Source organism: Oncorhynchus nerka, linkage group LG4 (assembly GCF_034236695.1).
Source record: "Oncorhynchus nerka isolate Pitt River linkage group LG4, Oner_Uvic_2.0, whole genome shotgun sequence".
In the NCBI taxonomy this organism is placed as follows: Eukaryota; Metazoa; Chordata; class Actinopteri; order Salmoniformes; family Salmonidae; genus Oncorhynchus; species Oncorhynchus nerka.
This window is the reverse complement of record NC_088399.1, coordinates 36,876,035-36,902,691: the sequence shown is the minus strand read 5'-3', so window position 1 is coordinate 36,902,691 and position 26,657 is coordinate 36,876,035. Positions and strand designations below refer to the sequence as shown.

General features: G+C 42.8%; 1 protein-coding gene across 1 annotated transcript; it reads left to right on the top strand.

Moving 5' to 3' along the window:
• The first annotated feature begins 3,335 nt into the window (after positions 1-3,335).
• On the top strand, positions 3,336-25,028 carry LOC115123272 (histone-lysine N-methyltransferase Smyd1-like). The gene is made up of 10 exons (XM_029652605.2): positions 3,336-3,585; positions 17,692-17,868; positions 18,101-18,308; positions 18,566-18,696; positions 18,780-18,818; positions 21,265-21,460; positions 22,374-22,466; positions 22,612-22,775; positions 24,219-24,387; positions 24,646-25,028. Exons 1-10 carry the CDS (start codon positions 3,452-3,454, stop codon positions 24,805-24,807), a joined length of 1,473 nt encoding a protein of 490 aa, XP_029508465.1. The 5' UTR covers positions 3,336-3,451; the 3' UTR covers positions 24,808-25,028.
• Positions 25,029-26,657: the final 1,629 nt, after the last annotated feature.

Sequence of the window (26,657 nt, the reverse complement as noted above, 5' to 3'; positions counted from 1 at the left end):
GTACAATCTTTGTCCCCATGTGCAATTGCAAACCGTAGTCTGGCTTTTTTATGGCAGTTTTGGAGCAAATCAAATCAAAATCAAATCAAATCAAATTTATTTATATAGCCCTTCGTACATCAGCTGATATCTCAAAGTGCTGTACAGAAACCCAGCCTAAAACCCCAAACAGCATGCAATGCAGGTGTAAAAGCACCTGTAGATTGCAAAATTGCAGTGGCTTCTTCCTTGTTGGGCGGCCTTTCAGGCTATGTCGATATAGGACTCATTTTACTGTGGATGTAGATAATTTTTTACCTGTTTCCTCCGGCATCTTCACAAGGTCCTTTGCTGTTGTTCTGGGATTGATTTGCACTTTTCACACCAAAGTACGTTCATCTCTAGCAGACAGAACACGTCTCCTTCCTGAGCGGTATATTGTTTGTACAGATGAACGTGGTACCTTCAGGTGTTTGGAAATTGCTCCCAAGGATGAACCAGACTTTTGGAGGTCTACAATGTTTTTTCTGAGGTCTTGGCTGATTTATTTTGATTTCCCCATGATGTCAAGCAAAGAGATATTGAGTTTGAATGTAGACCTTGAAATAAATCCACAGGTACACCTCCAATTGACTCAAATTATGTCAATTAGCCTATCAGAAGCTTCTAAAGCCATGACATAATTTTCTGGAATTTTCCAAGCTGTTTAAAGGCACAGTCAACTTAGTGTATGTAAACTTCTGAAATAATCTGTCTGTAAATTGTTGGAAAAATGACTTGTGTCATGCACAAAGTAGATGTCCTAACCGACTTGCCAAAACTGCAGTTTGTTAACAAGACATTTGTGGAGTGGTTGAAAAATGAGTTTTAATGACTCCAACCTAAGTGTTTGTAAACTTCCGACTTCAACTGTATATAACATTCTATTGGTTGCAAGAATTTTGCATAATCATTTAAATGTTGTTTTGTGTATCAGTTCATAAAAAATGTGCCATGGAATTGGTACATCAAAAATCTCTTCCCAGCTATTTTGCAATTTACATGGCACAGCTGTCAATTTCTTGGTCCTTAAATGGAACTGCTATAGTTTTTTATTTATCACAATTGTCTTTGGTCATAGTGGAGTTTGGAGTGTGACTGTTTGAGGTTGTGGACAGGTGTCTTTTATACTGATAACAAGTTCAAACAGGTGCCATTAATACAGGTAACGAGTGGAGGACAGATGAGCCTCTTAAAGAAGAAGTTACAGGTCTGTGAGAGACAGAAATCTTGCTTGTTTATAGGTAACCAAATACTTATTTTCCACCATAATTTGCAAATAAATTAATAAAAAATCCTACAATGTGATTTTCTGGATTTTGTTTTCTAATTTTGTCTGTCATAGTTGAAGTGTACCTATGATGAACATTACAGGCCTCTCTCATCTTTAAGTGGGAGAACTTGTACAATTGGTGGCTGACTAAATACTTTTTTGCCCCACTGAATATACTGAGATCATGTGACAGATCATGTGACACTTAGATTGCACACAGGTGGACTTTATTTTACTAATTGTGTGACATTTGAAGGTAAGTGGTTGCACCAGATCTTATTTAGGGGCTTCGTAGGAAAGGGGGTGAATACATATGCACGCACCACTTTTCCATTTGTTAGTGTTTAGAATTTTTTGAAACAAGTCATTTTTCATTTCACTTCAGCAATTTGGAATATTTTGTGTATGTCCATTACGTGAAATCCAAATAAAAATCTATTTAAACTACAGGTTGTAATGCAACAAAATAGGAAACACGAAGGGGGATGAATACTTTTGTAAGGCACTGTACATTACAAAGTAATTCAAAGTAATTCTGCTGTTATGAAGTCAAATATTTTGTGTTAGGTTCTTCAATCTCTCCCATCTTCATCTTCCAAAGAACATCTGCCAGGTACTACATGACACACACACACACACACACAAATCTTATCCTCCTCCCTTCATCCTCCCACCCCTGCTTTTTCCCTTATCCCCCTCCTCTTCCACCTCTCCCACACTCCCTACTGTAAACAATTTGTCTCCACAAGGCTGTGTAATCCCAGACGCATCCTCACGTGTTTTGGTGTTTTTTTTCAAGTATTAATTACCCTGTGAAGTGAAAGGGAAAATGTGACCCATCCAGCCCTGTTTCCTATAATAAAAACGGAGTTATGTATCTGTCAACTCCTTTTTTTTTTACAGGATATTACAGCATTCTTGTAACGGCTTTCTAATGGTGAAGGAGAGTCGGACCAAACTGCAGCGTGTCTATTGCGATTCATCTTTAATAAACAAACGTAACACGACAAAACACTAACACTACAAAACAATAAAGAAACGAAAACAGCCTATACAAGTGTCTACTAACCTCTAACAAGGACATCAATACACACAGGACAATCACCCACAATACAACCAAAGAATATGGCTGCCTAAATATGGTTCCCAATCAGAGACAACGGTAAACACCTGCCTCTGATTGAGAACCACTTCAGACAGCCATAGACTCTCCTAGAACACCCCACTAAGCTACAATCCCACTATACATACACACCAAAATCCCAAGACAAAACACACCACAATACAAAAACTCTATGCCACACCCTGGCCTGACCCAATACATGAAGAAAACACAAAATACTTAGACCAGGGCGTGACAATTCTATAACTCATGACATTCAATGAGGTTTTATTGCTTGGTATTAAATGGGGCTATCCTATATAACTTCAAATAACAACACAGCAATGTATTCTGATTGAACTTGACCATTTTTCATACACAGTATGTGACCGTCTTGCTATCCTTCAGATTTATATATTTTGACAAAAGATAGGAAGGGGCACTGGATGAGAGGAACGTGTGAACAGCCAATGTGAATCAGCCAGATACAGGAAGCAGAAAGGAGAACAAGAGAACTGGTGACTTGTGCAGAATGTGGTAATGATATAATGACTGTGGTAATGATATAATGACTGTGGTAATGACAGATACAGTAGCTAGAGTAATAGCAAAATCAGCAGAGATAAATGTTTGATCAGGCCTCTTCCCAGTCAGCTGCTTCCTACTCCCTTCCCCAGACAGACTGACAGACAGACACAGCTGCCAGACCAAAATACCCTGCCTGGCCTGAACCAACCCCAAGGATGGGAGGACACCCAGGCAGACCTGGGCAAGTCCCCCCTATGGAGCATGCCTGCCCAGTACTTCCACTCCCAATCCCCTTGACTCCCACAGCTCCCCCTCCCACCCAATCCACACACCCCTGCCCCGTCATGGCACAGTCCCACAGTCCCAGGATGGCCAGTCTATTTATGGAGGGCGGGGTCTGGCTGAGGAGAGGGGCAGGTGCTAAAAGTTTTTGGAGACTGTGAGAGTCGGTGAATGCACTTCAGCCAGCACTTTCTTCCTCTCCCACTCTTTTTTTCTGTGAGGTGTTCCAGTCTTCTATCCACTTGGTAATGACCCTGGATATGGACAATGTGGAGGTGTTTGATACTGGGGTAAAGGGCAGAGGCCTCAGGACCACCAAGGACCTCTGTGCTGGGGAGGTGGTACTCGCTGAGCCCAGCTTCGCTGCAGTGGTCTTCGACAGGTAGGGACCAATGCATGGAGATTTTGGTCATAATGACCAAATTTCTCAGTGGCATGCACACACACATCAATTATTTCTAAGTAAGAAAGACAAATTGAATGCAAAAAGGATACCTTCATGGTTCCTGTATCAATTCATATCCTTAACAATTTGATATTGTGGTTCTATTTATAAAAAAAATACTTACATTCTGCTATGTCTTTGATGGGTAGGGCCTGGTTCATGGTTTGTATCGTGGTGGCCAAAAGGCCATGTATAGTATTGGTATTTCACAGTGGAGTGAGCATATCCATTACTCCTCAGGTGCCAGCCTGGTCTCATAGACTAGGCGTAGCATAGTATACGTAAATCCAGGATGTTTCGTATGGTTATACACTGAGTATATAAAACATTAAGAACACGTGCTCGTTCCATGACCTAGACTAACCAGGTGAATCCAGGTGAAATATATGATCTGGTATTGTTGTCACTTGTTACAATTGAGACATGGATTGTGTATGTGTGCCATTCAGAAGGTGAATGGGGAGGACCAACAATGTAAGTGCCTTTGAACGGGGTATGGTAGTAGATGCCAGGCGCATTGGTTTGTGTCAAGAACTGCAACCGGGTTGCTGGGTTTTTCACATTCAACAGTTTCCCGTGTATATCAAGAATGGCCCACCATTCAAAGGATATCCAGCCAACTTGACACGACTGTGGGAAGCATTTGAGTCAACATGGGCCAGCATCCCTGTGGAACCCTTTCGACACCTTGTAGAGTCCATTCCCAACAAATTTCGGCTGTTCTAATGGCAAAAGGGAGGGACAACTCAATATTAGAAAGGTGTTCCTAATGTTTGGTATACTCAATGTATAAGACAAAAGGTTATTTAAGGCAAAAACAAAAGGAGGGTGTTTGGTCGGGTGGATGGGCAGGAATATAACGCAAACATGTCCGAACCCAAAAGATCAGTGTTCAAATCTCATCATGGACAACTTTAGCATTTTAGCTAATTAGCAACTTTGTAACTAATTACTACTTTTTAGCTACTGCACAACTACTTAGCATGTTAGCTAACCCTTCCCCCAACCTCAACCCTTTAACCTAACTTCTAATCTTAACCCTAACCTTAACACTTAACCATAACCCCCAGCCGAGCTAACGTTAGAGTTAGCCACCTAGCTAACGTTAGCCACATCAAATTGGAATTCGTAACGTGTCATACGAATTGTACTTCGTAACATACAGTATCATACGAAATGATTGATGGACATCCACAAATTAACGCATATAATTTCGAAACAACATATTATACTAAATGGAGGGAGACAGATTTACATTTACTATGACGTTATGTCTACCCCTGAGTCCAGATTGCAGGTGCTGGGTAGAAAATGATACCTGCTGTTTATGTACCAATGTAAACATAATCAATGTAATATCTCTTTAATATTACAATCTTACAGATTCTTGAAAGAAATGTCAGTGAAGTTTGTTTAAAATTCAACATCTTGTTGTTTGAGTGCTTTATAAATGGGTTGGGTTTGTCTTTCAGATACTCATGTTGTCACACTTTCAGTGATGTGCCACTCATATACAGTAGAATGATGTCATACTATGTCCTTTGCCACCATTATTATTTTCACAAGGGGGAGTCACTCTGTCCCTCTCAAATAGGAAAACAAAGGTGAGGCTATTTTTACAAATGACAATGTATAGTGCAGATATTTCTTAACTGTAGAAAGTCCCCACATAAAAATACTTCAGTTTACTCTAGAATACTATAGTACTTACTATAGAATTCTATAGAATTATGTAGTAAACTGTAGTATACTGTAGAATCCTATACTCAAAACTGTTGTATCCCTCGATCGTGTAGTGCATACTATAGACTTTTGTTGTATACTGTAGAATACTATACTACACACTGTAGTGTATCCTTCGATCATGTCGTGCTTACTATAATATTTTGTCGTATACTGTAGAATACTATACTACACGCTGTAGTATCCCCCTTGATCGTGTAGTGCTTACTATGTAATGTTGTAGTATACTGTGTAGAATACTATACTACACACTGTAGTATCCCTTGATCACGTAGTGCTTACTTTAGAATTTTTTGATCGATTGCACCGCTAGCTAGTTTTATCGATGCTGTTTTTGTGAGGACAGACGCTGGGAGACGAAAAGCAAGTACAAGGAGGGGATATTTAATATATAACAGACATGAAACAAAACAAGGACAGCATATGGAAAAGCGGAACAAAATAACATTAATGCAGACACGGGGATCAAACCGAGGAACAGACAGATATAGGAGGGGCACTATACAAAATAATGGAGTCCATGTGAGTCCAAAGATGCGCTGGTGCACGTAACGATGGTGACAGGTGTTGGTAAGGATGGATAGCCTGGTGCCCTTGAGAGCCAGGGAGGGGAAGCTGTAACCCCCGCTATTGGGGGTGCCACCCAGTGTCCCACCTGGGCGAGCCTAACAGGCCGGCAGTGACATGGGAGTCGGACAAGCCGGCTGAGGCATGGAAGCCTGACGAGCCGGCTGAGGCGTGGGAGCCCGACAATCCCGCTGAGGCGTGGGTGCCTGACGAGCCAGCTGAGGCATGACGTGGGATGGGAGCCTGATGTGCCAGCTAAGGCGTGGATGCCCGACGAGCCAGCTGAGGCATCCCCAGTTCCATCGGTAGCGGCACCCGGACCCGACGTCACCAACAAAAACATAAAAGTCCCTGATGCTTCAAAAATTTGTTTCTGCATTCCGTAAGGACAGACGCTGGGAGACGAAAAGCAAGTACATGGGGTAAACATTTAAGAAATACCGGACATGAAACAGAACACGGACAGCGTCTGGACAGGGGAAACAAAACGGCATTAATGCAGACACGGGGATCAAGACGAGGAACAGACAGATATAGGAGGGGCAATAAACAAAATAATGGAGTCCAGGTGAGTCCAAAGACGCACTGGTGCGTGCATCGATGGTGACAGGTGTGAGTAATGATGGGCAGCCTGGCACCCTCGAGAGCCAGGGAGGGGGAGGGGAGCAAGCGTGACAGTTTTGATTTGAACGTGCTGTCCTTGGGGAGCTCATTGCCTCTGAGGTTCCCCCCTTTAACATTTTTGTGGACATAACATTCTATAGTAATCACTGTAGTGTTTTTGTAGACTTTACCTTAGTATTGAATATAGCGTTTTGCAGATTTGACTGTAGTATACTGCAGTATTTACTGTGGTGCTTTTGCGGACTTTACTGTAGTATAGTATAGTAATCACTGTAGTGTTTTTGCAGACTTTACTGTAGTATTCAATATAGTGTTTGCAGACTTGACTGTAGTATACTGCAATATTTACTGTAGGGTTTTTGCGGACATGACTGTGGTATAATATAGTATTCACTGTAGGGTTTTTGCAGACTTTACTGTAGTATTCACTATAGTGTTTTGCGGATATGACTGTAGTATACTATAGTATTCACTATAGTGTTTTGTAGACTTGACTGTAGTATACTGCAGTATTTACTGTAGGGTTTTTGCGGACATGACTGTAGCATGCTATAGTATTCACTGTAGGGTTTTTGCAGACTTTACTGTAGTATTCACTATAGTGTTTTGCGGATATGACTGTAATATACTGCAGTGTTTTTGAGGACATGACTGTAGTATGCTATAGTATTCACTGTCGTGTTTTTGCTGACATTACTGTAGTATTTACTGTAGTGTTTTTGCAGACAAGACTGTAGTATATTGTAGTAACACCTGCTGACTAGAATTAGCTAAAATGGCACAACAACCGACAACCCCAGTTACTTTTTAATGAGAGGAACACCTCAACCAGAACATAAGACACAACGGTTTGTGACAGGCCACCTATTGAGTTGGGTCAACAGTTCTGAGCAATGCAACAGACCAGACAACACCTAGCAAAAATATACCATTTTTATTACAATTGTAACATCTAAACGTTAGACACTTTCTAGGCTCATTAAATAATGTAATTGATTATTGTCATTGATAATTGCCATTAACAGTTTTGTAGGTTTTGCTCATTGTGTCAAGGATTATTTCTGTCTGTAATAAAGCCATTTTATGGGGAAAAGCTCCTTCTGATTGGCTAGGCCTGGCTGCCAAGTGGGTGGGGCTATGCCCTCCCAGGCCCACCCATGGCTGCACCCCTGCCCAGTCATGTGAAGTCCTAATTAATTAATTTAATTTGACTGATTTCCTTATATGAACTGTAACTCAGAAAAATCTTTAAAATTGTTACGCGTTGTGTTTATATTTTTGTTCAGTATAGATTGGAATGTACTTTATCTAGTGTAGATAAGCGACACACACACAAACACATATTACAATACAGTGTATCAATCTCTCCATCTACTGTACAGGTGGATGGCCCATGAATAAGACCACACTTTCAGTTCTGTGCACTGTACTCTGTTTCTAAATGTGTATGAGTATGTGTTTGAGAGTGTGTGTGCATTGAGGGGTCTCGGTCTCAGTCTCATTATCTGCTGGAATGCTGGTCACAGATATGCCTGCTTACTGCTGGCCAGTGTGGAACCATATAAGCGCTAGCATCGGGATGACAGCAGACATAGCAGGTATGCAATGAAAGGATCACGCTCTTTGGAAAGAGGGGTGTGTGAGCTTTCCAAAACTAGAGAAGAAGAATAGTGCAGGGGCTGTGTGTGTGTGTGTCTTGTCCCCTGGCAGCTATCTGCTTACAGAAGATGTGTTGAAGCTTTACAGCATGCCAACAATCATTGCAGGCATTAAGCTAGGTCCATTTCCTTTTAGACACACTCCCAGACACTCATAGGATAAACTGTTTACACACACAAGCCTGTCTTCAAGGTGTGGCAGTTATTTTATGGCTGTTTAGTATTGTGTTTTTGGCATAGCCATGTCACTTACATATGTTTTTAGTCCTACGTTGAAGCTTTTTGCACAATCTTTGCACACCTAGGAAAATATTGTGTCGTAGTCCACTTAGTCGTTCTATTTTTATATACAAAACCATACTGTACTCACCCGCCTTCACCTTAAGGCAAAGTTCAGAGATCGAGGAAGTTGTGTACAACATGCATGTCGAGAAAGCAAGTTTGAATGCTGCTAGATGAAAAACGCTTAGAAAGTCTGGCCTCATGTGTATTGCGTGATTGTCTATTATAGAAATGGAATCTCAGGTACCTGTTTATTGGCACATCAGGGGAATGATAGCTGGGACCAGTCGGGTGCCTGTCCACCGGGGTGTATTTAGTGATTTGGGGGCCTCCCCAACCTTTCCACAGACATTACTTGCTATGATTATGTTTATCCCACAACTGAATATATTCATTTCAAAAGCTTTTTTTCATTTCAGGAATTTATTCAATATATAGGCTGCATAAAGTTGTTAACAATCAGTCAGTGGGGACCACCTGGTCAGCTGGGGCACGTTTAAATGGAAAACTATGAAACATACTGTAGCAAGGTTTGCCTCTGCCTGTCATAAACACATATATACAAGCATACAAGCGCAATCACACAAACATGATTAAACATTGTTTTAGGGTAACGTTTTGTTGTTTTCCTCATTGTTGAAATGGTTGAGATGTTTGCTTCATGTTCAAGTGTCACGGGTAAAGTAAATAATGTCCTTATTTGTTCAGTTTGGATATTACTTTATAATAAGCTCACATAAAAAAAATACTACAGTTTACTATAGAATACAATAGTACTTACTATAGAATTCTATAGTACTCTGCAGAGGTGGGAACAAGTCATTGTTTTATAAGTCACAAGTAAGTCTCAAGTCTTAGCACTCAAGTCCCAAGTCAAGTCCCAAGTTACGTCCCAAGTCAAGACAGGTAAGTCCGAGTCAAGTCTTAAGTCAAGAACGTCAAGTATCAAGTGAAGTCTCAAGTCCTAAACTTTGAGTTTTGAGTCCTAAACAAGTCATAATGTGCTCTTCAACAAATGTAATACCATTTCATATTTTTAACAAGATTAAGTTAGTATATTACATTTACGCAAATCATGAATGCTTTTAAAAATATATATATATTTATTACTTTCCAAATAAATGTTATATTTCCATGGAAATACATGGGTAGCCATGAGAAAGACACATCCCCTCATAGTGATCAAGGATTGCTATGGGGCACAATCGGGCGATGTTGGCTTGTACACAATTGCCCAACCTTAACACACACACACACACACACACACACACACACACACACACACACTCTCTGTGGTTATGGTAGGCTAACGTATGTCAATGATTTGAGCCAGTTGTAGCTCAATCTTGGGTGCAATGATCACGTCCCCGCACTGACTGACTATGTGGAGGCTCATTGATTTAACGTTATGTTAGCCATACACTAGTAAAGTAATAAAATATATAACTGTTGGCTATATTAGCTACAACTTACCCTTCTTTGTGCAGCTTCAAATGTCGAACAAAGTTGGAAATTGTTGCGCCTCCGTCTGTAATTTTCCCCCCGCATGTTTTGCAAGTTGAAATCAGTTTTTTATTGATATGTCGTCTTTATATCCGAAAATAAAAATGTTGGGAATCATCTTTCCAAGGGCTCCATCTAAATTCACCCGCCGACATTCCTCTGCACTGCCACGCACAACTTTTTTTCAGCTTGCACAATTTGATTGGCTGCTGTCCGATTCAAACTGTAATCCGTTAAATGAAGAGTTGATGCTCTGCCCACTTTTTATAATAGCATCATTTTTTATATTTGGGCTTGGGGAGGTTATCAAGTCAGGCGAGTCAAAAGGTTCAAGTCCAAGTCATTGGTGTTAAAGTCAAAGTTGAGTTGCAAGTCATCATATTTGTGACTCGAGTCCAAGTCATGTGACTTGAGTCCACAACCTCTGGTATTCTGTAGTAAACTGTAGTACACTGTAGAATACTATATTACACTCTGTAGTATCCCTCAATCATGTGTAGTGCTTACTATAGAATGTTGTAGAATATTATACTACAACACCGTAATATCCCTCGATCGTGTAGCGCTTACTATATCATTTTGTAGTATACTGTAGAATATTATACTATACACTGTAGTATCCCTCGATAGTGCTAATATCCCTCGATAGTGCTTAATATATACAGTAATTTTGTAGTATGCTGCCAAATATTATACTACACACTGTAGTATCCCTTGATCATGTAGTGCATACTATAGAATGCTGTAGTATACTGTAGAATAATATATACTACATACTGCATTGATATGCTAATATTAAATTAGCATATGTCCCTTTCATTCCCCTCCCCCATACCTCAATGTGTGCCACCCATGACTGAAAAACCTTCATGCCAAGTAGAGACCATATATTGTTAAATAAAATATTCTCCATACCTAATTAATTCAATGGAAACACAAACGACATTGGAAGAGCAGGAGGAGGCGAGTTTGATAATGACTCACCCCGCTCCTGTACAAAGGACCGAAGACAGCTTTTTAACATATTTTCCATGTCTTAAAAATGTTTTACTTTTGTTAAATCATTTGTACACATTTTAAATGGCTTTACAGAATTGGATGTTTTACATAGAAAAGTGCTTTTAATTATGGCTTGTTTTTATTGGTTTTAACATGTACTTTTTAACAAATTTACATGTAATATCCAAATGCTGTTTTTATGCTTTTATGCCATTTTTACGTGTAAAGAAATGACAAAAATATATATGAGCTGTTTTAAAGGAAATGCGATAAAACTTTTCCAAAAGAAAAAATCAACAATAAGCACAACCATTCATCCCACTACTCAAAAATCACAAACCTCCCCTCCCAGTATCTTGAAGAAGAAGTTTCCATCCCCTACGTTAAATTTTTAATAAAGTTATTTCCTCTTTCCTCCAACTCAAGTCACCTAAACCGGGTTTGTATCCTATTCCCAACCTTTACCCTAAACCAGCTTCGTATCCTCTTGTATTTTTTACTTTACTTCTTTACTTATTAAAATCCATAAAAAATGTGTTTTCATCAAGTTGAGAAAAAAAGGAGAACTCCCCCATCCTCTCCCCCTTGTACCTTGCCAAACCTGACCTTCACCAGACAGAAGGTCAACCTAACCGGTCAGACCACTGTCCTACCTACAGTACATACAGGTTATTGTAATGTAGTCTGTGTGTAGCTGGTGTAGAGGGGTCAGGCGCAGGACAGCCGATATGAGTAAATAAACATATTTTACTCAAAAAATAGACAAATACAACACAAAATAAGTGAGCCCACATAAACGGACCGTATTACATAAAAACAATCACTCACAAACAAACATGGGGGAACAGAGGGTTAAATAATGAACAAGTAATTGGGGAATTGAAACCAGGTGTATAAGACAAAGACAAAACAAATGGAAAATGAAAAGTGGATCGGCGATGGTTAGAAGGCCGGTGACGTCTACCAATGAACGCCGCCCGAACACGGAGAGAGACCGAATTTGGGGGAAGTCGTGACAGTTATGGACAATTTGCTTTTTTGTGTTTGTCCAGTAAGTTTCCTCAAGGAGAAAACCCCCAAATTTTTTTCAAGATGATTAAAAAGATAATAAAACAAAAGACAATTCAACAAAAGCACTATAGTAAATACTACATATACTACAGTAATGTCTGCAAAAACAGTACAGTAAACACTACATTCATGTCCACAAAAACACTTCAGTAAATACTACAGTATTACAGTATTCACTCTAGTGTCTAGTGTTTTTGCCCAAAAACACTGCGCAAAAACACAACCGTGAATACTATAGTCAAGTCCGCAAAAAAGGTACTGTGAATACTATAGTATATACTGTACATCAGTTGGGGTCTCTATAAGCTTGAATATGAGTTCCTAAACATAGCATGCAAGTGTATCCTTGTAGCTCTGTGGGCTAATATAGTCAAAATATTTGCCTTGGTGTAAGTTGAGCCAATGACCATGGGGTAAGTTGAGCCAATAGTTGAGCCAATGGCAAGTTGAGCAAATCTAAGTGTTTTCTTCCTAGGCGTGATGCAAGGCATCATCGCTGAGATGTGAGGTAACAACAGTGCTGGCCTATGTTAAAAGTGTTTGTTAGGTTTAAAGCCTGTTAAAAGACGCTTAAAATTATTAACAGACAAAAAAGTGATTGTGATTGTATTGAATTGTGTTTGGGAAATAAAGATAGACTTGGTTTTAAAAAGGTAGTGGTAATATTTAATTCAGTACAGACATTTGTACACGGCTTAACTTAACCCGGGGGAGGGTCGTGCCAAATGACCACTTTTTTTGGACAAGCTATGTTTTCAAAACTGTAATGTTTACATGAATTCTGATTATTTCCAGGTATACACAACATTCTGAATATATGCAGATATCTTTGCTAAAATTTGATTTCCTTTTACGGAATGATGCTGATAGTAAAAAATGGCTCAATTGACCAACTCTCCCCTACATATAGTAAACCAGAACAGATATAGTGGTGGAGCTCAACAAGTACACGGAATGACAGTGGAAACATTCTCAGATGAAGTGCAAACAGATTTTTAGAGAGAGAGAGAGAGAGAAGTTTGGAAGAATACCATCATATTTCTGTAAAGTCATCTCAGTATAGCTCATTACATAAATACAGTGCATTCGGAAAGTATTCAGACCCTTTCACTTTTTCCACATTTTGTTACGTTAAAGCTGTATTCTAAAATTGATTACATTATTTTTTCCCCTCATCAATCAACACACAATACCCCCATAATGACAAAGCAAAAACAGGTTTATCATTCTTTTTGCAAATATATTAAAATAAACAGATCACATTTACATAAGTATTCAGACCCTTTACTCAGTACTTTGTTGAAGCACCTTTGGCATCAATTACAGCCTCAAGTCTTCTTAGGTATGACGCTACAAGCTTGGCACACCTGTATTTGGGGAGTTTCTCCCATTCTTCTCTGCAGATCCTCTCAAGCTCTGTCAGGTTGGATGGGGAGCATCGCTGCACAGCTATTTTCAGGTCTCTCCAGAGATGTTCGATTGGGTTCAAGTCCGGGATCTGGCTGGGCCACTCAAGGACATTCAGGGACTTGTCCTGAAGCCATTCCTGCATTACGCTTCTACCCTTCACTACCCTTTTCCAGATCTGTGCCCTGACACAATCCTGTCTTGAGCTTTACGGACAATCCCTTCGACCTCATTGCTTGGTTTTTGTTCAAATGTATACATTTGCAAAACAAATTACAAACCTGTTTTCGCTTTGTCATGGGGTATTGTGTAGATTGATGAGGATTTTTTATTCATTTAATCCATCTTAGAATAAGGTTTAATGTAACAAAATGTGGAAAAAGTCAAGGAGTCTGAATACGAGTCAATATTTATTGGGTCTGTATGAAAAAGGGCGAGGGAAAAGGGCGATGCACTGAAAAAAGGGCAAGGGAAGAGGATAGCCAGGAAAGACATATAAAAAAAGGAGAGAGGAAATATGAGGTAAGTAGTTAAGGGACTGCGAGATTTAAATGCTGACACAGAACAGGTCTTTCTCTTCACTGATAAGGTACAGAAATGGCTCCCCACTCAGTTTGCTGTGAGAGCGTATTATCATTCATCCCTAAACCTACACTCTCCAGCACACCAACATATCCCTGTTTTTAAAAATCTATTTAATGTCTTAATGTCCAACCTGCTGGCTTCTCACACTACCATGGCCATCTAATCACCCCCAGCTTCAAATAGGCGCAATCACTCGTTTTAAGACCCACCAGAGTGAAAATTGCTAGTGAAATAAATCCACTCCATTGTCAGTCCATGATGTCATCCACTGGTCATTGCCTTGCGTTGTTATTCTCTACCCCATATACACTAATTATACTAAACATTAGGAACAACTTCCTAATATTGAGTTGCACCCCCCCATTTTGCCCTCATAACAGCCTCAATACGTCGGGGCATTGACTCTACAAGGTGTCGAAAGCATTCCACAGGGATGCTGGCCCATGTTGACTCCAATGCTTCCCACAGTTGTGTTAAGTTGGCTGGATATCCTTTGGATGGTGGACCATTCTTGATACACACAGGAAATTGTTGAGCGTGAAAAACCCTGCAGCGTTGCAGTTCTTGACACAAACCGGTGTGCCTAGCACTTAGTACCATACCCCGTTCAAAGGCACTTCAATCTTTTGTCTTTTCCATTCATCCTCTGAATGGCACATGTACACAATCCATGTCTCAATTGTCTCAAGGCTTAAAGATCCTCCTTTAACCTGACTCCTCCCCTTCATCTACACTGATGGAAGTTGTTTTAAAAAGTGACATCAATAAGGGCTCATAGCTTTCACCTGGATTCACCTGGTCAGTCTGTCATGGAAAGAGCATGTTCTTAATGTTTTGTATACTCCTGACCACGACTCCATTTTGTTGATCCCTGCCTACAGGCAGAAACTTAAACAAGAGGCTCCCACGCTGAGGTCTGTCCAACGCTGGTCAGACCAAGCTGACTCCACACTCCAAGACTGCTTCCATCACGTGGACTGGGACATGTTTCGTATTGCGTCAGATGAAAATATTGACGAATACGCTGATTCGGTGTGCGAGTTCATTAGAACGTGCGTCGAATATGTCGTTCCCATAGCAACGATAAAAACATTCCCAAACCAGAAACCGTGGATTGATGGCAGCATTCGCGTGAAACTGAAAGCACGAACCACTGCTTTTAATCAGGGCAAGGTGTCTGGTAACATGTCCGAATATAAACAATGCAGCTATTCCCTCCGCAAGGCTATTAAACAAGCTAAGCGTCAGTACAGAGACAAAGTGGAATCTCAATTCAATGGCTCAGACACAAGAGGCATGTGGCAGGGTCTACAGTCAATCACGGACTACAAGAAGAAACCCAGCCCAGTCACGGACCAGGATGTCTTGCTCCCAGGCAGACTAAATAACTTTTTTGCCCGCTTTGAGGACAATACAGTGCCACTGACACGGCCTGCAACGAAAACATGCGGTCTCTCCTTCACTGCAGCCGAGGTGAGTAAGACATTTAAACGTGTTAACCCTAGCAAGGCTGCAGGCCCAGACGGCATCCCCAGCCGCGCCCTCAGAGCATGCGCAGACCAGCTGGCCGGTGTGTTTACGGACATATTCAATCAATCCCTATACCAGTCTGCTGTTCCCACATGCTTCAAGAGGGCCACCATTGTTCCTGTTCCCAAGAAAGCTAAGGTAACTGAGCTAAACGAACCGCCCCGTAGCACTCACTTCCGTCATCATGAAGTGCTTTGAGAGACTAGTCAAGGACCATATCACCTCCACCCTACCTGACACCCTAGACCCACTCCAATTTGCTTACCGCCCAAATAGGTCCACAGACGATGCAATCTCAACCACACTGCACACTGCCCTAACCCACCTGGACAAGAGGAATACCATGTGAGAATGCTGTTCATCGACTACAGCTGCATTCAACACCATAGTTTCGTCATCAAGCTCGAGACCCTGGGTCTCGACCCCGCCCTGTGCAACTGGGTACTGGACTTCCTGACGGGCCGCCCCCAGGTGGTGAGGGTAGGACAACATCTCCTCCCCGCTGATCCTCAACACGGGGCCCCACAAGGGTTCTGAGCCCTCTCCTGTACTCCCTGTTCACCACGACTGCGTGCCACGCACGCCTCCAACTCAATCATCAAGTTTGCGGACGACACAACAGTGGTACTTGATTACCAACAACGACGAGACGGCCTACAGGGAGGAGGTGAGGGCCCTCGGAGTGTGGTGTCAGGAAAATAACCTCACACTCAACGTCAACAAAACTAAGGAGATGATTGTGGACTTCAGGAAACAGCAGAGGGAACACCCCTATCCACATCGATGGAACAGTAGTGGAGAGGGTAGCAAGTTTTAAGTTCCTTGGCATACACATCACAGACAAACTGAATTGGTCCACTCACACTGACAGCGTCGTGAAGAAGGCGCAGCAGCGCCTCTTCAACCTCAGGAGGCTGAAGAAATTCGGCTTGTCACCAAAAGCACTCACAAACTTCTACAGATGCACAATCGAGAGCATCCTGGCGGGCTGTATCACCGCCTGGTACGGCAACTGCTCCGCCTCAACCGTAAGGCTCTCCAGAGGGTAGTGAGGTCTGCACAACGCATCACCGGGGGCAAACTACCTGCCCTCCAGGACACCTACACCACCCGATGTCACAGGAAGGCCATAAAGATCATCAAGGACATCAACCACCCGAACCACTGCCTGTTCACCCCGCTATCATCCAGAAGGCGAGGTCAGTACAGGTGCATCAAAGCTGGGACTGAGAGACTGAAAACAGCTTCTATCTCAAGGCTATCAGACTGTTAAACAGCCACCATTGAGTGGCTGCTGCCAACACACTGTCATTGACACTGACCCAACTCCAGCCACTTTAATAATGGGAATTGATGGGAAATGATGTAAATATATCACTAGCCACTTTAAACAATGCTACCTTATATAATGTTACTTACCCTACATTATTCATCTCATATGCATACGTATATACTGTACTCTACATCATCGACTGCATCCTTATGTAATACATGTATCACTAGCCACTTTAACTATGCCACTTTGTTTACTTTGTCTACATACTCATCTCATATGTATATACTGTACTCGATACCATCTACTGTATGCTGCTCTGTACCATCACTCACTCATCTATCCTTATGTACATATTCTTTATCCCCTTACACTGTGTATAAGACAGTAGTTTTAGAATTGTTAGTTAGATTACTTGTTGGTTATCACTGCATTGTCGGAACTAGAAGCACAAGCATTTCGCTACACTCGCATTAACATCTGCTAACCATGTGTATGTGACAGATCAAATTTGATTTGATTTGGCTCCGTGTATAAGCTATGTTCCCAGGACAGTTTGGAACTTCATTTCCCACAGGGCCTATGTAGTAGTTCGGACTGATTTCTCTAGGGACCATGTGTGTGGGCCTGCCATTAGGTTGTATGGTAACAGGTTTCCACTAAATCTGATAGTTACCAAGGACAGAAGGGAGGATGAGAGCGCAGCAGGGTTTGATTTTCAATTGTTTCAGGGGGCTGGTAAACCCCTGAACCCCATAAGAAATCATGACCTCTAACCCTTGACCTCCCCACTTTTCCCAGTCTGTCTCAGCAGGTGTGTCATAGCTGCTTCCGTCGCCAGGCCAACCTCCACCGCTGCGCCCAGTGTAAGTTTGCCCATTACTGTGACCGCACCTGTCAGACTGCATGCTGGGACGAGCACAAGCAGGAGTGTGGTGCCATCAAGAAGAACGGAAAGGCCCCCAATGAGAATGTCCGGTAAGAAGGAGGGAGGAGAGAGAGTGGAGGAGGGAGACAAATAGAGGAGAAGGAGAGAGAGTTAGCGGAGAGAGGTGGTGGAGGAAGGAGAGAGAGGGGAGTAGGAAGAGAATGGATGGACAGGGGAAGGTGAGTGGTTGCCAATGCCTTGCCAAGTTGCATAAAAAAGAAACCAGGCTATGTCAGCCACTCATATAAAACTATAATGCTAACTCTCCCTGTCCCTCTCCAGTCTTGCTGCCCGTGTGCTGTGGCGCATACAGAAGGACACAGGCATTGTGTCGGACAGCCAGCTGACCTCAGTGGACCAGCTGGAGGACCACGTGGCCGACATGCCCGCCGACAACCTCAAAGAGCTCAAGATCGACGTGCACAACTTCCTGGACTACTGTCCCAACACCAGGCATGGCGTGGAGTACATCTCACACATCTTTGGCATAGTACGTATCAATGAGTTAGTCATCTTACCATCCAGATATCTCAAACTTTGGCACAGTACGTACAAGACCACTAGTTGATCTATTTTGACTATAGTATGTGTTATTTTACTCTCTATAGACTATGAGGTAGTGTCATTAACCATTCATCTCTTTATTCCTCTCTCTCTGTCTTCTTCCACTGTCATTCTCATTCCATCTCTCTCTCCCCTCTCTTTCTTTTTTTCTCTCCATCCCCCCCTTTCTCCATCCATCTGTAGATCAACTGTAATGGTTTTACTCTGAGTGACCAGAGGGGTCAGCAGGCAGTGGGAGTAGGTCTGTTCCCTAACCTGTGTCTGGTCAACCATGACTGCTGGCCCAACTGTGCTGTCATCCTCAACCATGGCAAGTATGTATCCCCCAAGAGAGGGAGAGGGAGAGATGAAACGTTTGTACGTGATTTGTAAACTCTTTGACTGCCATCTCTTCCAGTCAGTCAGCTCTGAATGCAACCTTCCACTCTAAGAGGAGGTGGGTCTTTCTGCCTGCTTCAAACTAACATCTAACCTTTGAACCTTGAGCATCCGATCCTCAAAGATCTCATTAACACATGTTATTAACCCTCAATCACTGGAGGTTAGTGAGGAAGTCAACATAACAACAGTACCAAATGACAGTCAGGCATTCTAATCTTGACCCTGACATTGAATAGTGTGATTTCCCCTATATTTCCCTATGTTTCCTTCTTTACCACAGGACCGTTTCCTCATTAAGCATGATCAAATGACTCATTATCATAAAATTATTATCAAATCTAACCCCTAAAGTTAATAACTGAGGGGAAAACAGAATATTACGAAACAAATTGTGTCTGTCCGACTATAGCATGGTTTGTTTAACTCTCAGTAGGACTGAGTTGCTATTCTGCTTGAGGCTTTGTTGTGTGAAGTGTGTCTATTGTTAGATTTTGCTCAGTTTTCAGTCAACTACCTGATAAGATTACTTCAAACATCACATCATAACATGAATGTATTTTTAGACTTCTAGACTGCCTGCACTGTGTTGGTGATGATGGCTGTTTTTGGTTGTCTGTCAGTGCAAAATCCCAAAACTGCTTTGTTAGAATGTTGTTTCAAGTTGAGTGAAATGAAAACCCCCACACTGAGCTTGCAGCTGGGCTATGGATGTTCCTCCAAAGCATATTTATGAACGATCACTATAACTTTCTCTGAACCACGAGCTGCAAGGATTATCCAACCAGTGATGTTTATGTTTGCTGACTGGTCAATGAAGGTTTCCTATCTCCAAAAAAATACAAAAATGCTGTCAGCTCCCTGGCCAACTATGTCACTGCAATAACTTTCCTGGCCTTTCGCTATTGTAGCAATTGAGAGAGAACATTCGTAGCAGGGCTTGAACTTGCAGACCTGTCCTAGTAGTGCAGCGGTCTAAGGCACTGCATCTTAGTGCATGGTTCAAATCCAGGCTGTATCACATCTGTCTGTGATTGGGAGTCCCATCAAGTGTTGTACAATTGGCCCAGTGTCGTACGGGTTTGGCCAGGGTAGGCCTTCATTGTAAATAAGAATTTGTTCTTAACTGACTTGCCTAGTTAAATAAATAAAAAAACAGGGAACGCTGTAAAGGTCCAGAGACCTACTAGGGGCTACACTACACTACCCCCTTTACCATCCCTTATGGTTACTGCCATCACACTACACTACCCCCTTTACCATCCCTTATGGTTACTACCGTCACACTACACTACCCCCTTTACCATCCCTTATGGTTACTACCCTCACACTACACTACCCCCTTTACCATCCCTTATGGTTACTACCCTCACACTACACTACCCCCTTTACCATCCCTTATGGTTACTACCATCACACTACACTACCCCCTTTACCTTCCCTTATGGTTACTACCATCACACTACACTACCCCCTTTACCCTCCCTTATGGTTACTACCATCACACTACACTACCCCCTTTACCATCCCTTATGGTTACTACCATCACACTACACTACCCCCTTTACCATCCCTTATGGTTACTACCATCACACTACACTACCCCCTTTACCCTCCCTTATGGTTACTACCCTCACACTACACTACCCCCTTTACCCCCCTTATGGTTACTACCATCACACTACACTACCCCCTTTACCCTCCCTTATGGTTACTACCATCACACTACACTACCCCCCGACCCCCCTTATGGTTACTACCCTCACACTACACTACCCCTTTACCATCCCTTATGGTTACTACCATCACACTACACTACCCCCTTTACCCTCCCTTATGGTTACTACCATCACACTACACTACCCCCGACCCCCCTTATGGTTACTACCCTCACACTACACTACCCCCTTTATCCCCCTTATGGTTACTCCCCTCACACTACACTACCCCCTTTACCATCCCTTATGGTTACTACTCTCACACTACACTACCCCCTTTACCCTCCCTTATGGTTACTACCATCACACTACACTACCCCTTTACCATCCCTTATGGTTACTACCATGACACTACACTACCCCCTTTACCCTCCCTTATGGTTACTACCCTCACACTACACTACCCCTTTACCTTCCCTTATGGTTACTACTCTCACACTACACTACCCCCTTTACCCTCCCTTATGTTTACTACCCTCACACTACACTACCCCCTTTACCCTCCCTTATGGTTACTACCCTCACACTACACTACCCCCTTTACCTTCCCTTATGGTTACTACCATCACACTACACTACCCCCTTTACCCTCCCTTATGGTTACTCCCATCACACTACACTACCCCCTTTACCCTCCCTTATAGTTAGTACCATCACATCACACTACATCACCCCCTTATCCCTTATGCTCCAGGGCCTGTTCTTTCAGCATGTGACATGCACAAGCTGATCCTAGAGCAGCTGTTACTCTGGCACTAGGCTAACCTTGCCGCCCTGCTCCCTCAGGGTTGAGCTGCGTGCGCTTGGTAAGATTGCTGAGAATGAGGAGCTGACGGTGGGCTACGTGGACTTCCTGAACGTGTCAACGGACCGCCAGAGAGCCCTGAAGCACCAGTACCACTTTGACTGCACCTGCAAAAGCTGCAGCAAGAACCTCAAAGATGACCTAATGATGGCTGCCAAGGAGACCGAAGGCAACAAGGTGGGAGAAGTAGTGACACGTTGAGGGCAGAGTTGGGGTCAATTCATTCCATTCCAAACAGTGGGGTCCTAGGTCCTTGGCCCCATGCCGTACCCAGACTCACGTTGGGCACATAACCCTATCACGCAGATGGGCATCTCACAGCTGATGCACCAGAAGCATGTAGTCAAATGCACAAATGAACACCTGATCATACCTCTGAGGGCCCAGGGGCCAACAACACATCACCCTAATTACTTTTCAGTTCAATAAAGTTCCATGCTTCCACTCTCCCTTAATGGATCTCAACTCTCACTGTACTCGTGCCTCACATGAGATCCCAACCCTAAATATCAGCTATCATAGATAGAACAAAATACATGTAGCAGTTGATATGAAATTAAGCTTTTCTGATTTCATCTGAGATATGGTAACCTAATGCTGAATTCCAATTGATTGTCTGAGACATCGCAAAATAATATGACTAACTCTCTTATCACACGACCATATCTTTAGACATGGGTCAATGCCATGGACCTGGATATGTGTTATATCAGTATCTATGTATGGGAGTTGACTTGGAGCAAATTATGATAAAGTCACAAGGTGTGTAACACAAGTATAAGTCTGTGTCCTACACTAGTCCATTTTTGTAGTTGCCGGACCATTAGTCTCCTCACACAGCTGCTGTGTCTGTGAGAAGAGACTACTGGGACCTGAACACATTATACAACATTTCCTTCAATGGAACACTGTTTTCAGAGTTGTTGGATATGTCACTCTCTTGTGGTTCTCTGCAGTAGTGCATTTTGGTCATCGGGCATTTTCCTTTCCTGTCAATGATCAGGAGTGAATGATGGTGGGATGTGCAATGTGCATACTCCCAAATGTTAATACACTGACGCTGTTGTGTTTACTATATTCTCTCTCTCAGCCCTCTGATGAGCTTGTGAAAGAGGTACAGGAGTTAAGTTTGGAGTGCCTGGCCAAGGTTGAGGCGGCTCGTACTGCAGGTGACTTTCATGAGGTAACAACAACAACCCCCTCCTTTACCTTTAGGGATGGCTTTGGAGTTTGGTAAATACCTCTCTTTCACTGTCCCATATAATTCACTCTCCCTCTTTTGTTAAACCTGCTAAATTCCCCCTCCATCCCTCCCTTTCCCTGCACAGGTGGTGAAGCTGTGTCGTGAGTGTCTGGACAAACAGGAACCTGTGTTGGCTGATACACACCTGTACCAACTGCGTATGCTGAGTGCAGCCAGCGAGGTGCTGTCCTACCTGAAGTTCTTCTCTGAGGCTGCAGAATACTCACGCAGGATGGTGGAGGGATACATGTGAGTGTTTGTAATGGGGACAGAGTGGTGGAGACTAATCTAATGGACCATATGAAGATTTGCATGTCTACAGCTTTAAAATCCCATTTCTATGTTTACATTTGAGTCATTTAGCAGATACTCTCATCCAGAGCGACTTACAGTTAGTGTATTCATCTTAAGATAGCTAGATAGGACAACAACATACACTACATGGTCGTCGAACATCTCATTCCAAAATAATGGGCATTAATATGCAGTTAGTCTCCCCTTTGCTGATATAACAGCCTCTACTCTTCTGGGAAGGCTTTCCACTAAATGTTGGAACATTGCTGCGGGGACTTGCTTCCATTCAGCCGCAAGAACATTAGTGAGGTCGGACACTGATGTTGGGCGATTAGGCCTGGCTCACAATTGGTGTTCCAATTCATCCCAAAGGTGTTCGATGGGGTGAGGTCAGGGCTCTGTGCAGGCCAGTCAAGTTCTTCCACACCGATCTAGACAAACCATTTCTGTATGGACCTCACTTTGTGCACGGGGGCATTGTCATGCTGAAACAGGAACGGGCCTTCCCCAAACTGTTGCCACAAAGTTGGAAGCACAGAATTGTCTAGAATGTCATTGTATGCTGTAGCTTTAAGATTTCCCTTCACTGGAACTAAGGCGCCTAGCCCAAACCATGGAAAACAGCCCCAGACCATTATTCCTCCTCCACCAAACTTTACCCTTGGCACTATGCATCTGGGCAGATAGCATTCTCCTGGCATACGCAAACCCAGATTTGTCCATCGGACTGCTAAATGGTGAAGTGTGATTCATCACCCTAGAGAACGCGTTTCCACTGCTCCAGAGTCCAATGGCGGCAAGCTTTACACCACTCCAGCCGTGCTTGGCATTGCGCATTGGTGATTTTAGGCTTGTGTGCAGCTGCTGACTCCCAACGAACAGTTCTTGTGCTGACATTGCTTCCAGGGGCAGTTTGGAACTTGGTAGTGAGTGTTGCAACTGAGGACAGATGATTTTTACTCACTTCAGCCCTCACCGGTCCCGGTCTGTGAGCTTGTGTGGCCTACCACTTCACAGCTGAGATGTTGTTGCTCCTAGAAGTTTCCACTTAACAATAACAGCACTTACAGTTGACCGGGGCAACTCTAGCAGGGCAGACATTTGACAAACTAACTTGTTGGGAAGGTGGCATCTTATGACGCTACCATGTTTAAAGTCACTGAGCTCTTCAGTAAGGCCATTCTACTGCCAGTGTTTGTCTATGGAGATTGCATAGCTGTGTGCTCGATTGTACACACCTGTCAGCAACGGTGTGGCTGAAATAGCCGAATCCACAAATTTGAAGGGGTGTCCACATACTTTTGTATATTTAGTGCACTAATTACTTAATCTTAAACATGTTCTCTTTTCCTCCCCTTCCCTTTGCACCAACCCTCTTCTATCTCTTCTCCTGTGCAGGAAGTTGTACCACCCCAATAACGCCCAGTTGGGCATGGCCACCATGCGGGCTGGCGTGACTCACTGGCATGCAGGGCTCATCGAGGTGGGCCATGGCATGATCTGTAAGGCCTACGCCATTCTCATGATCACACATGGACCCAACCACTCCATCACCAAGGACTTGGAGGTACACTAGACTACAGGCTGCCTCAATAGTTTTATTAACCTATGACATTAGAAAAAGATAGCATGGGGCCAGTTCAGTAGGGCATAATGTTACAAAACATTCAACAAAAATGTGTGGAAGGGAGATATGATTGTCAGGTAGAATAGTGAAGTGTAAGCTCTATTGTTTACATATCTATAATTTCACCTCACTGAATACTAATTTCCCAGATTATACCAGACCAGTCTACCTTTTGACCCCTGACCCCTTGTTTCCTAGTCAATGCGTATGCAGACCGAGATGGAGCAGAGGATTTTCAAGCAGAATGAGTGCGTCTACCACAGCATGAGAGAGGCTGCCCTGCAGAACAAGTCCATGGGCATGATGGCTGAGGCAGTCAGTGTTGAGGACAACGTCAAGGCCCTCTTCCACAAGCAATGAGCTTCTGTACACACCACTTTCATACCATTGAAATGCAGTGGTCACCAAATCTGCCCCCCAAAATAATTATTGGCTGGCCCTCAACTACAGCTGTAAGGCTCAAAGTTCCTATGAACGTCTTACCTTTTTTGAGTTAGTAAACATTAAATCAGTATACCCACCTTGTGCCATATTACCATGTAAAATATTGAATGATAAATGCAATAAAAGCGAACACTGGATAGAGTCTGGAGTCTGTTTTGCTATACATTGCAGCTCAACCAATCAAAGCTAAGGATCAACTCTTTATAGACAAACCATAGAAGTCAATAAATTTTCTTAATTTATTCAAAAAGGGTTGAGAGATCACTACATGCACTTACTTATCCTCTTGCAGACGATGGGGCGAAGCGTCATGGTCTGGAAAGATAAAGGGTGCACACAGATGAGGTTTTACAGCCCAGTTACATGAAGGAGGGAAATTCCACCCCTTGTTGACAATTCAAACCCATTCTAGTCCCCAACCATAATACTCACAACGATGATGTTCCATGACTGACTCAATGCCCTTCAGTGAGACGTTTAGCATGTTCCCAACCAGGTTCACCTTAGCCTGGGAAAGGGTAGAGGAGTTAGTGCATGACATACCATGCAAGAGTAACAAACTAGAAATTCCAAGTTAGCACACTACGGCTTGTTATAAGTAGGTTTAGCACCACTCATAGAATGGGTCATGCAAAAAAAGAACACATTCAAAGTAGGGAGAGCAACTGTTCATTGATCGCATGTGTAGACTTTTGCTCCAGTTCTAAGGAAACTGATAAACATTTTATATGGTGCAAAAGCTGAACTGGAACAAATGCCTGCACACTTTGGCCCTCCAGGACTGGAATTCCCCATCTATGTAATTTACAGTTTAAGTACAAGTTAGCCAATGTGCAGGTGCGCCCATGAGGCCACAAGTAAGTGTGGGTGTGTCTGGTTGAGCAACTCACCTTGTTCTTCTCTCCAGTCATCGTCTCCAGCTTAGCCCCCTGGCCAACTGTGAATGAGTTGACCATGAATTCGGTGTCTCAAATCAAATCAAATCAAATTGTATTGGTCACATACACATGGTTAGCAGATGTTCATGCGAGTGTAGCGAAATGCTTGTGCTTCTAGTTACGACAATGCAGTAATATCTAAGAAGTAATCTAACAATTCCCAAACAGCGACCTACTACACACAAATCTAAAGGGATGGAATATGAATATGTACAAATGAATATTTGGATGAGCAATGGCCGAGTGGCATAGGCAAGATGCAATAGATGGTATAAGATACCGTATATACATATGAGATGAGTAATGTAAGATCTGTAAACATTATTAAATTGGCATTGTTTAAAGTGTCTAGTGAGTCTCTTTGTAGGCAGCAGCCTCTCTGAGTTAGTGATTGCTGTTTAGCAGTCTGATGGCCTTGAAGCTGTTTGTAGTTTGCCCCCGGTGATGCATTGTGTAGACTGCATCACCACTCTGGAGAGACTTGCGGGTTGAGGGCGGTGCAGTTGTCGTACAAGGCGATGATACAGCCTGACAGGATGCTCTCAATTGTGCATCTGTAAAAGTTTGTCAGGGTTTTAGGTGACAAACCAAATTTCTTAAGCCTCCTGAGGCTGTCTGTGTGGGTGGATCATTTCAGTTTGTCTGTGATGTGTACTGCATGCCGAGGAACTTAAAACTTTCAACCTTCTTGACTACTGTCCCTTCGATGTGGATAGGGGAGTGCTCCCTCTGCTGTTTCATGAAGTCCACAATCATCTCCTTTGTTTGGTTGACATTGAGTGAGAGGTTGTTTTCCTGACACCACACTCCGAGTGCCCTCACCTCCCT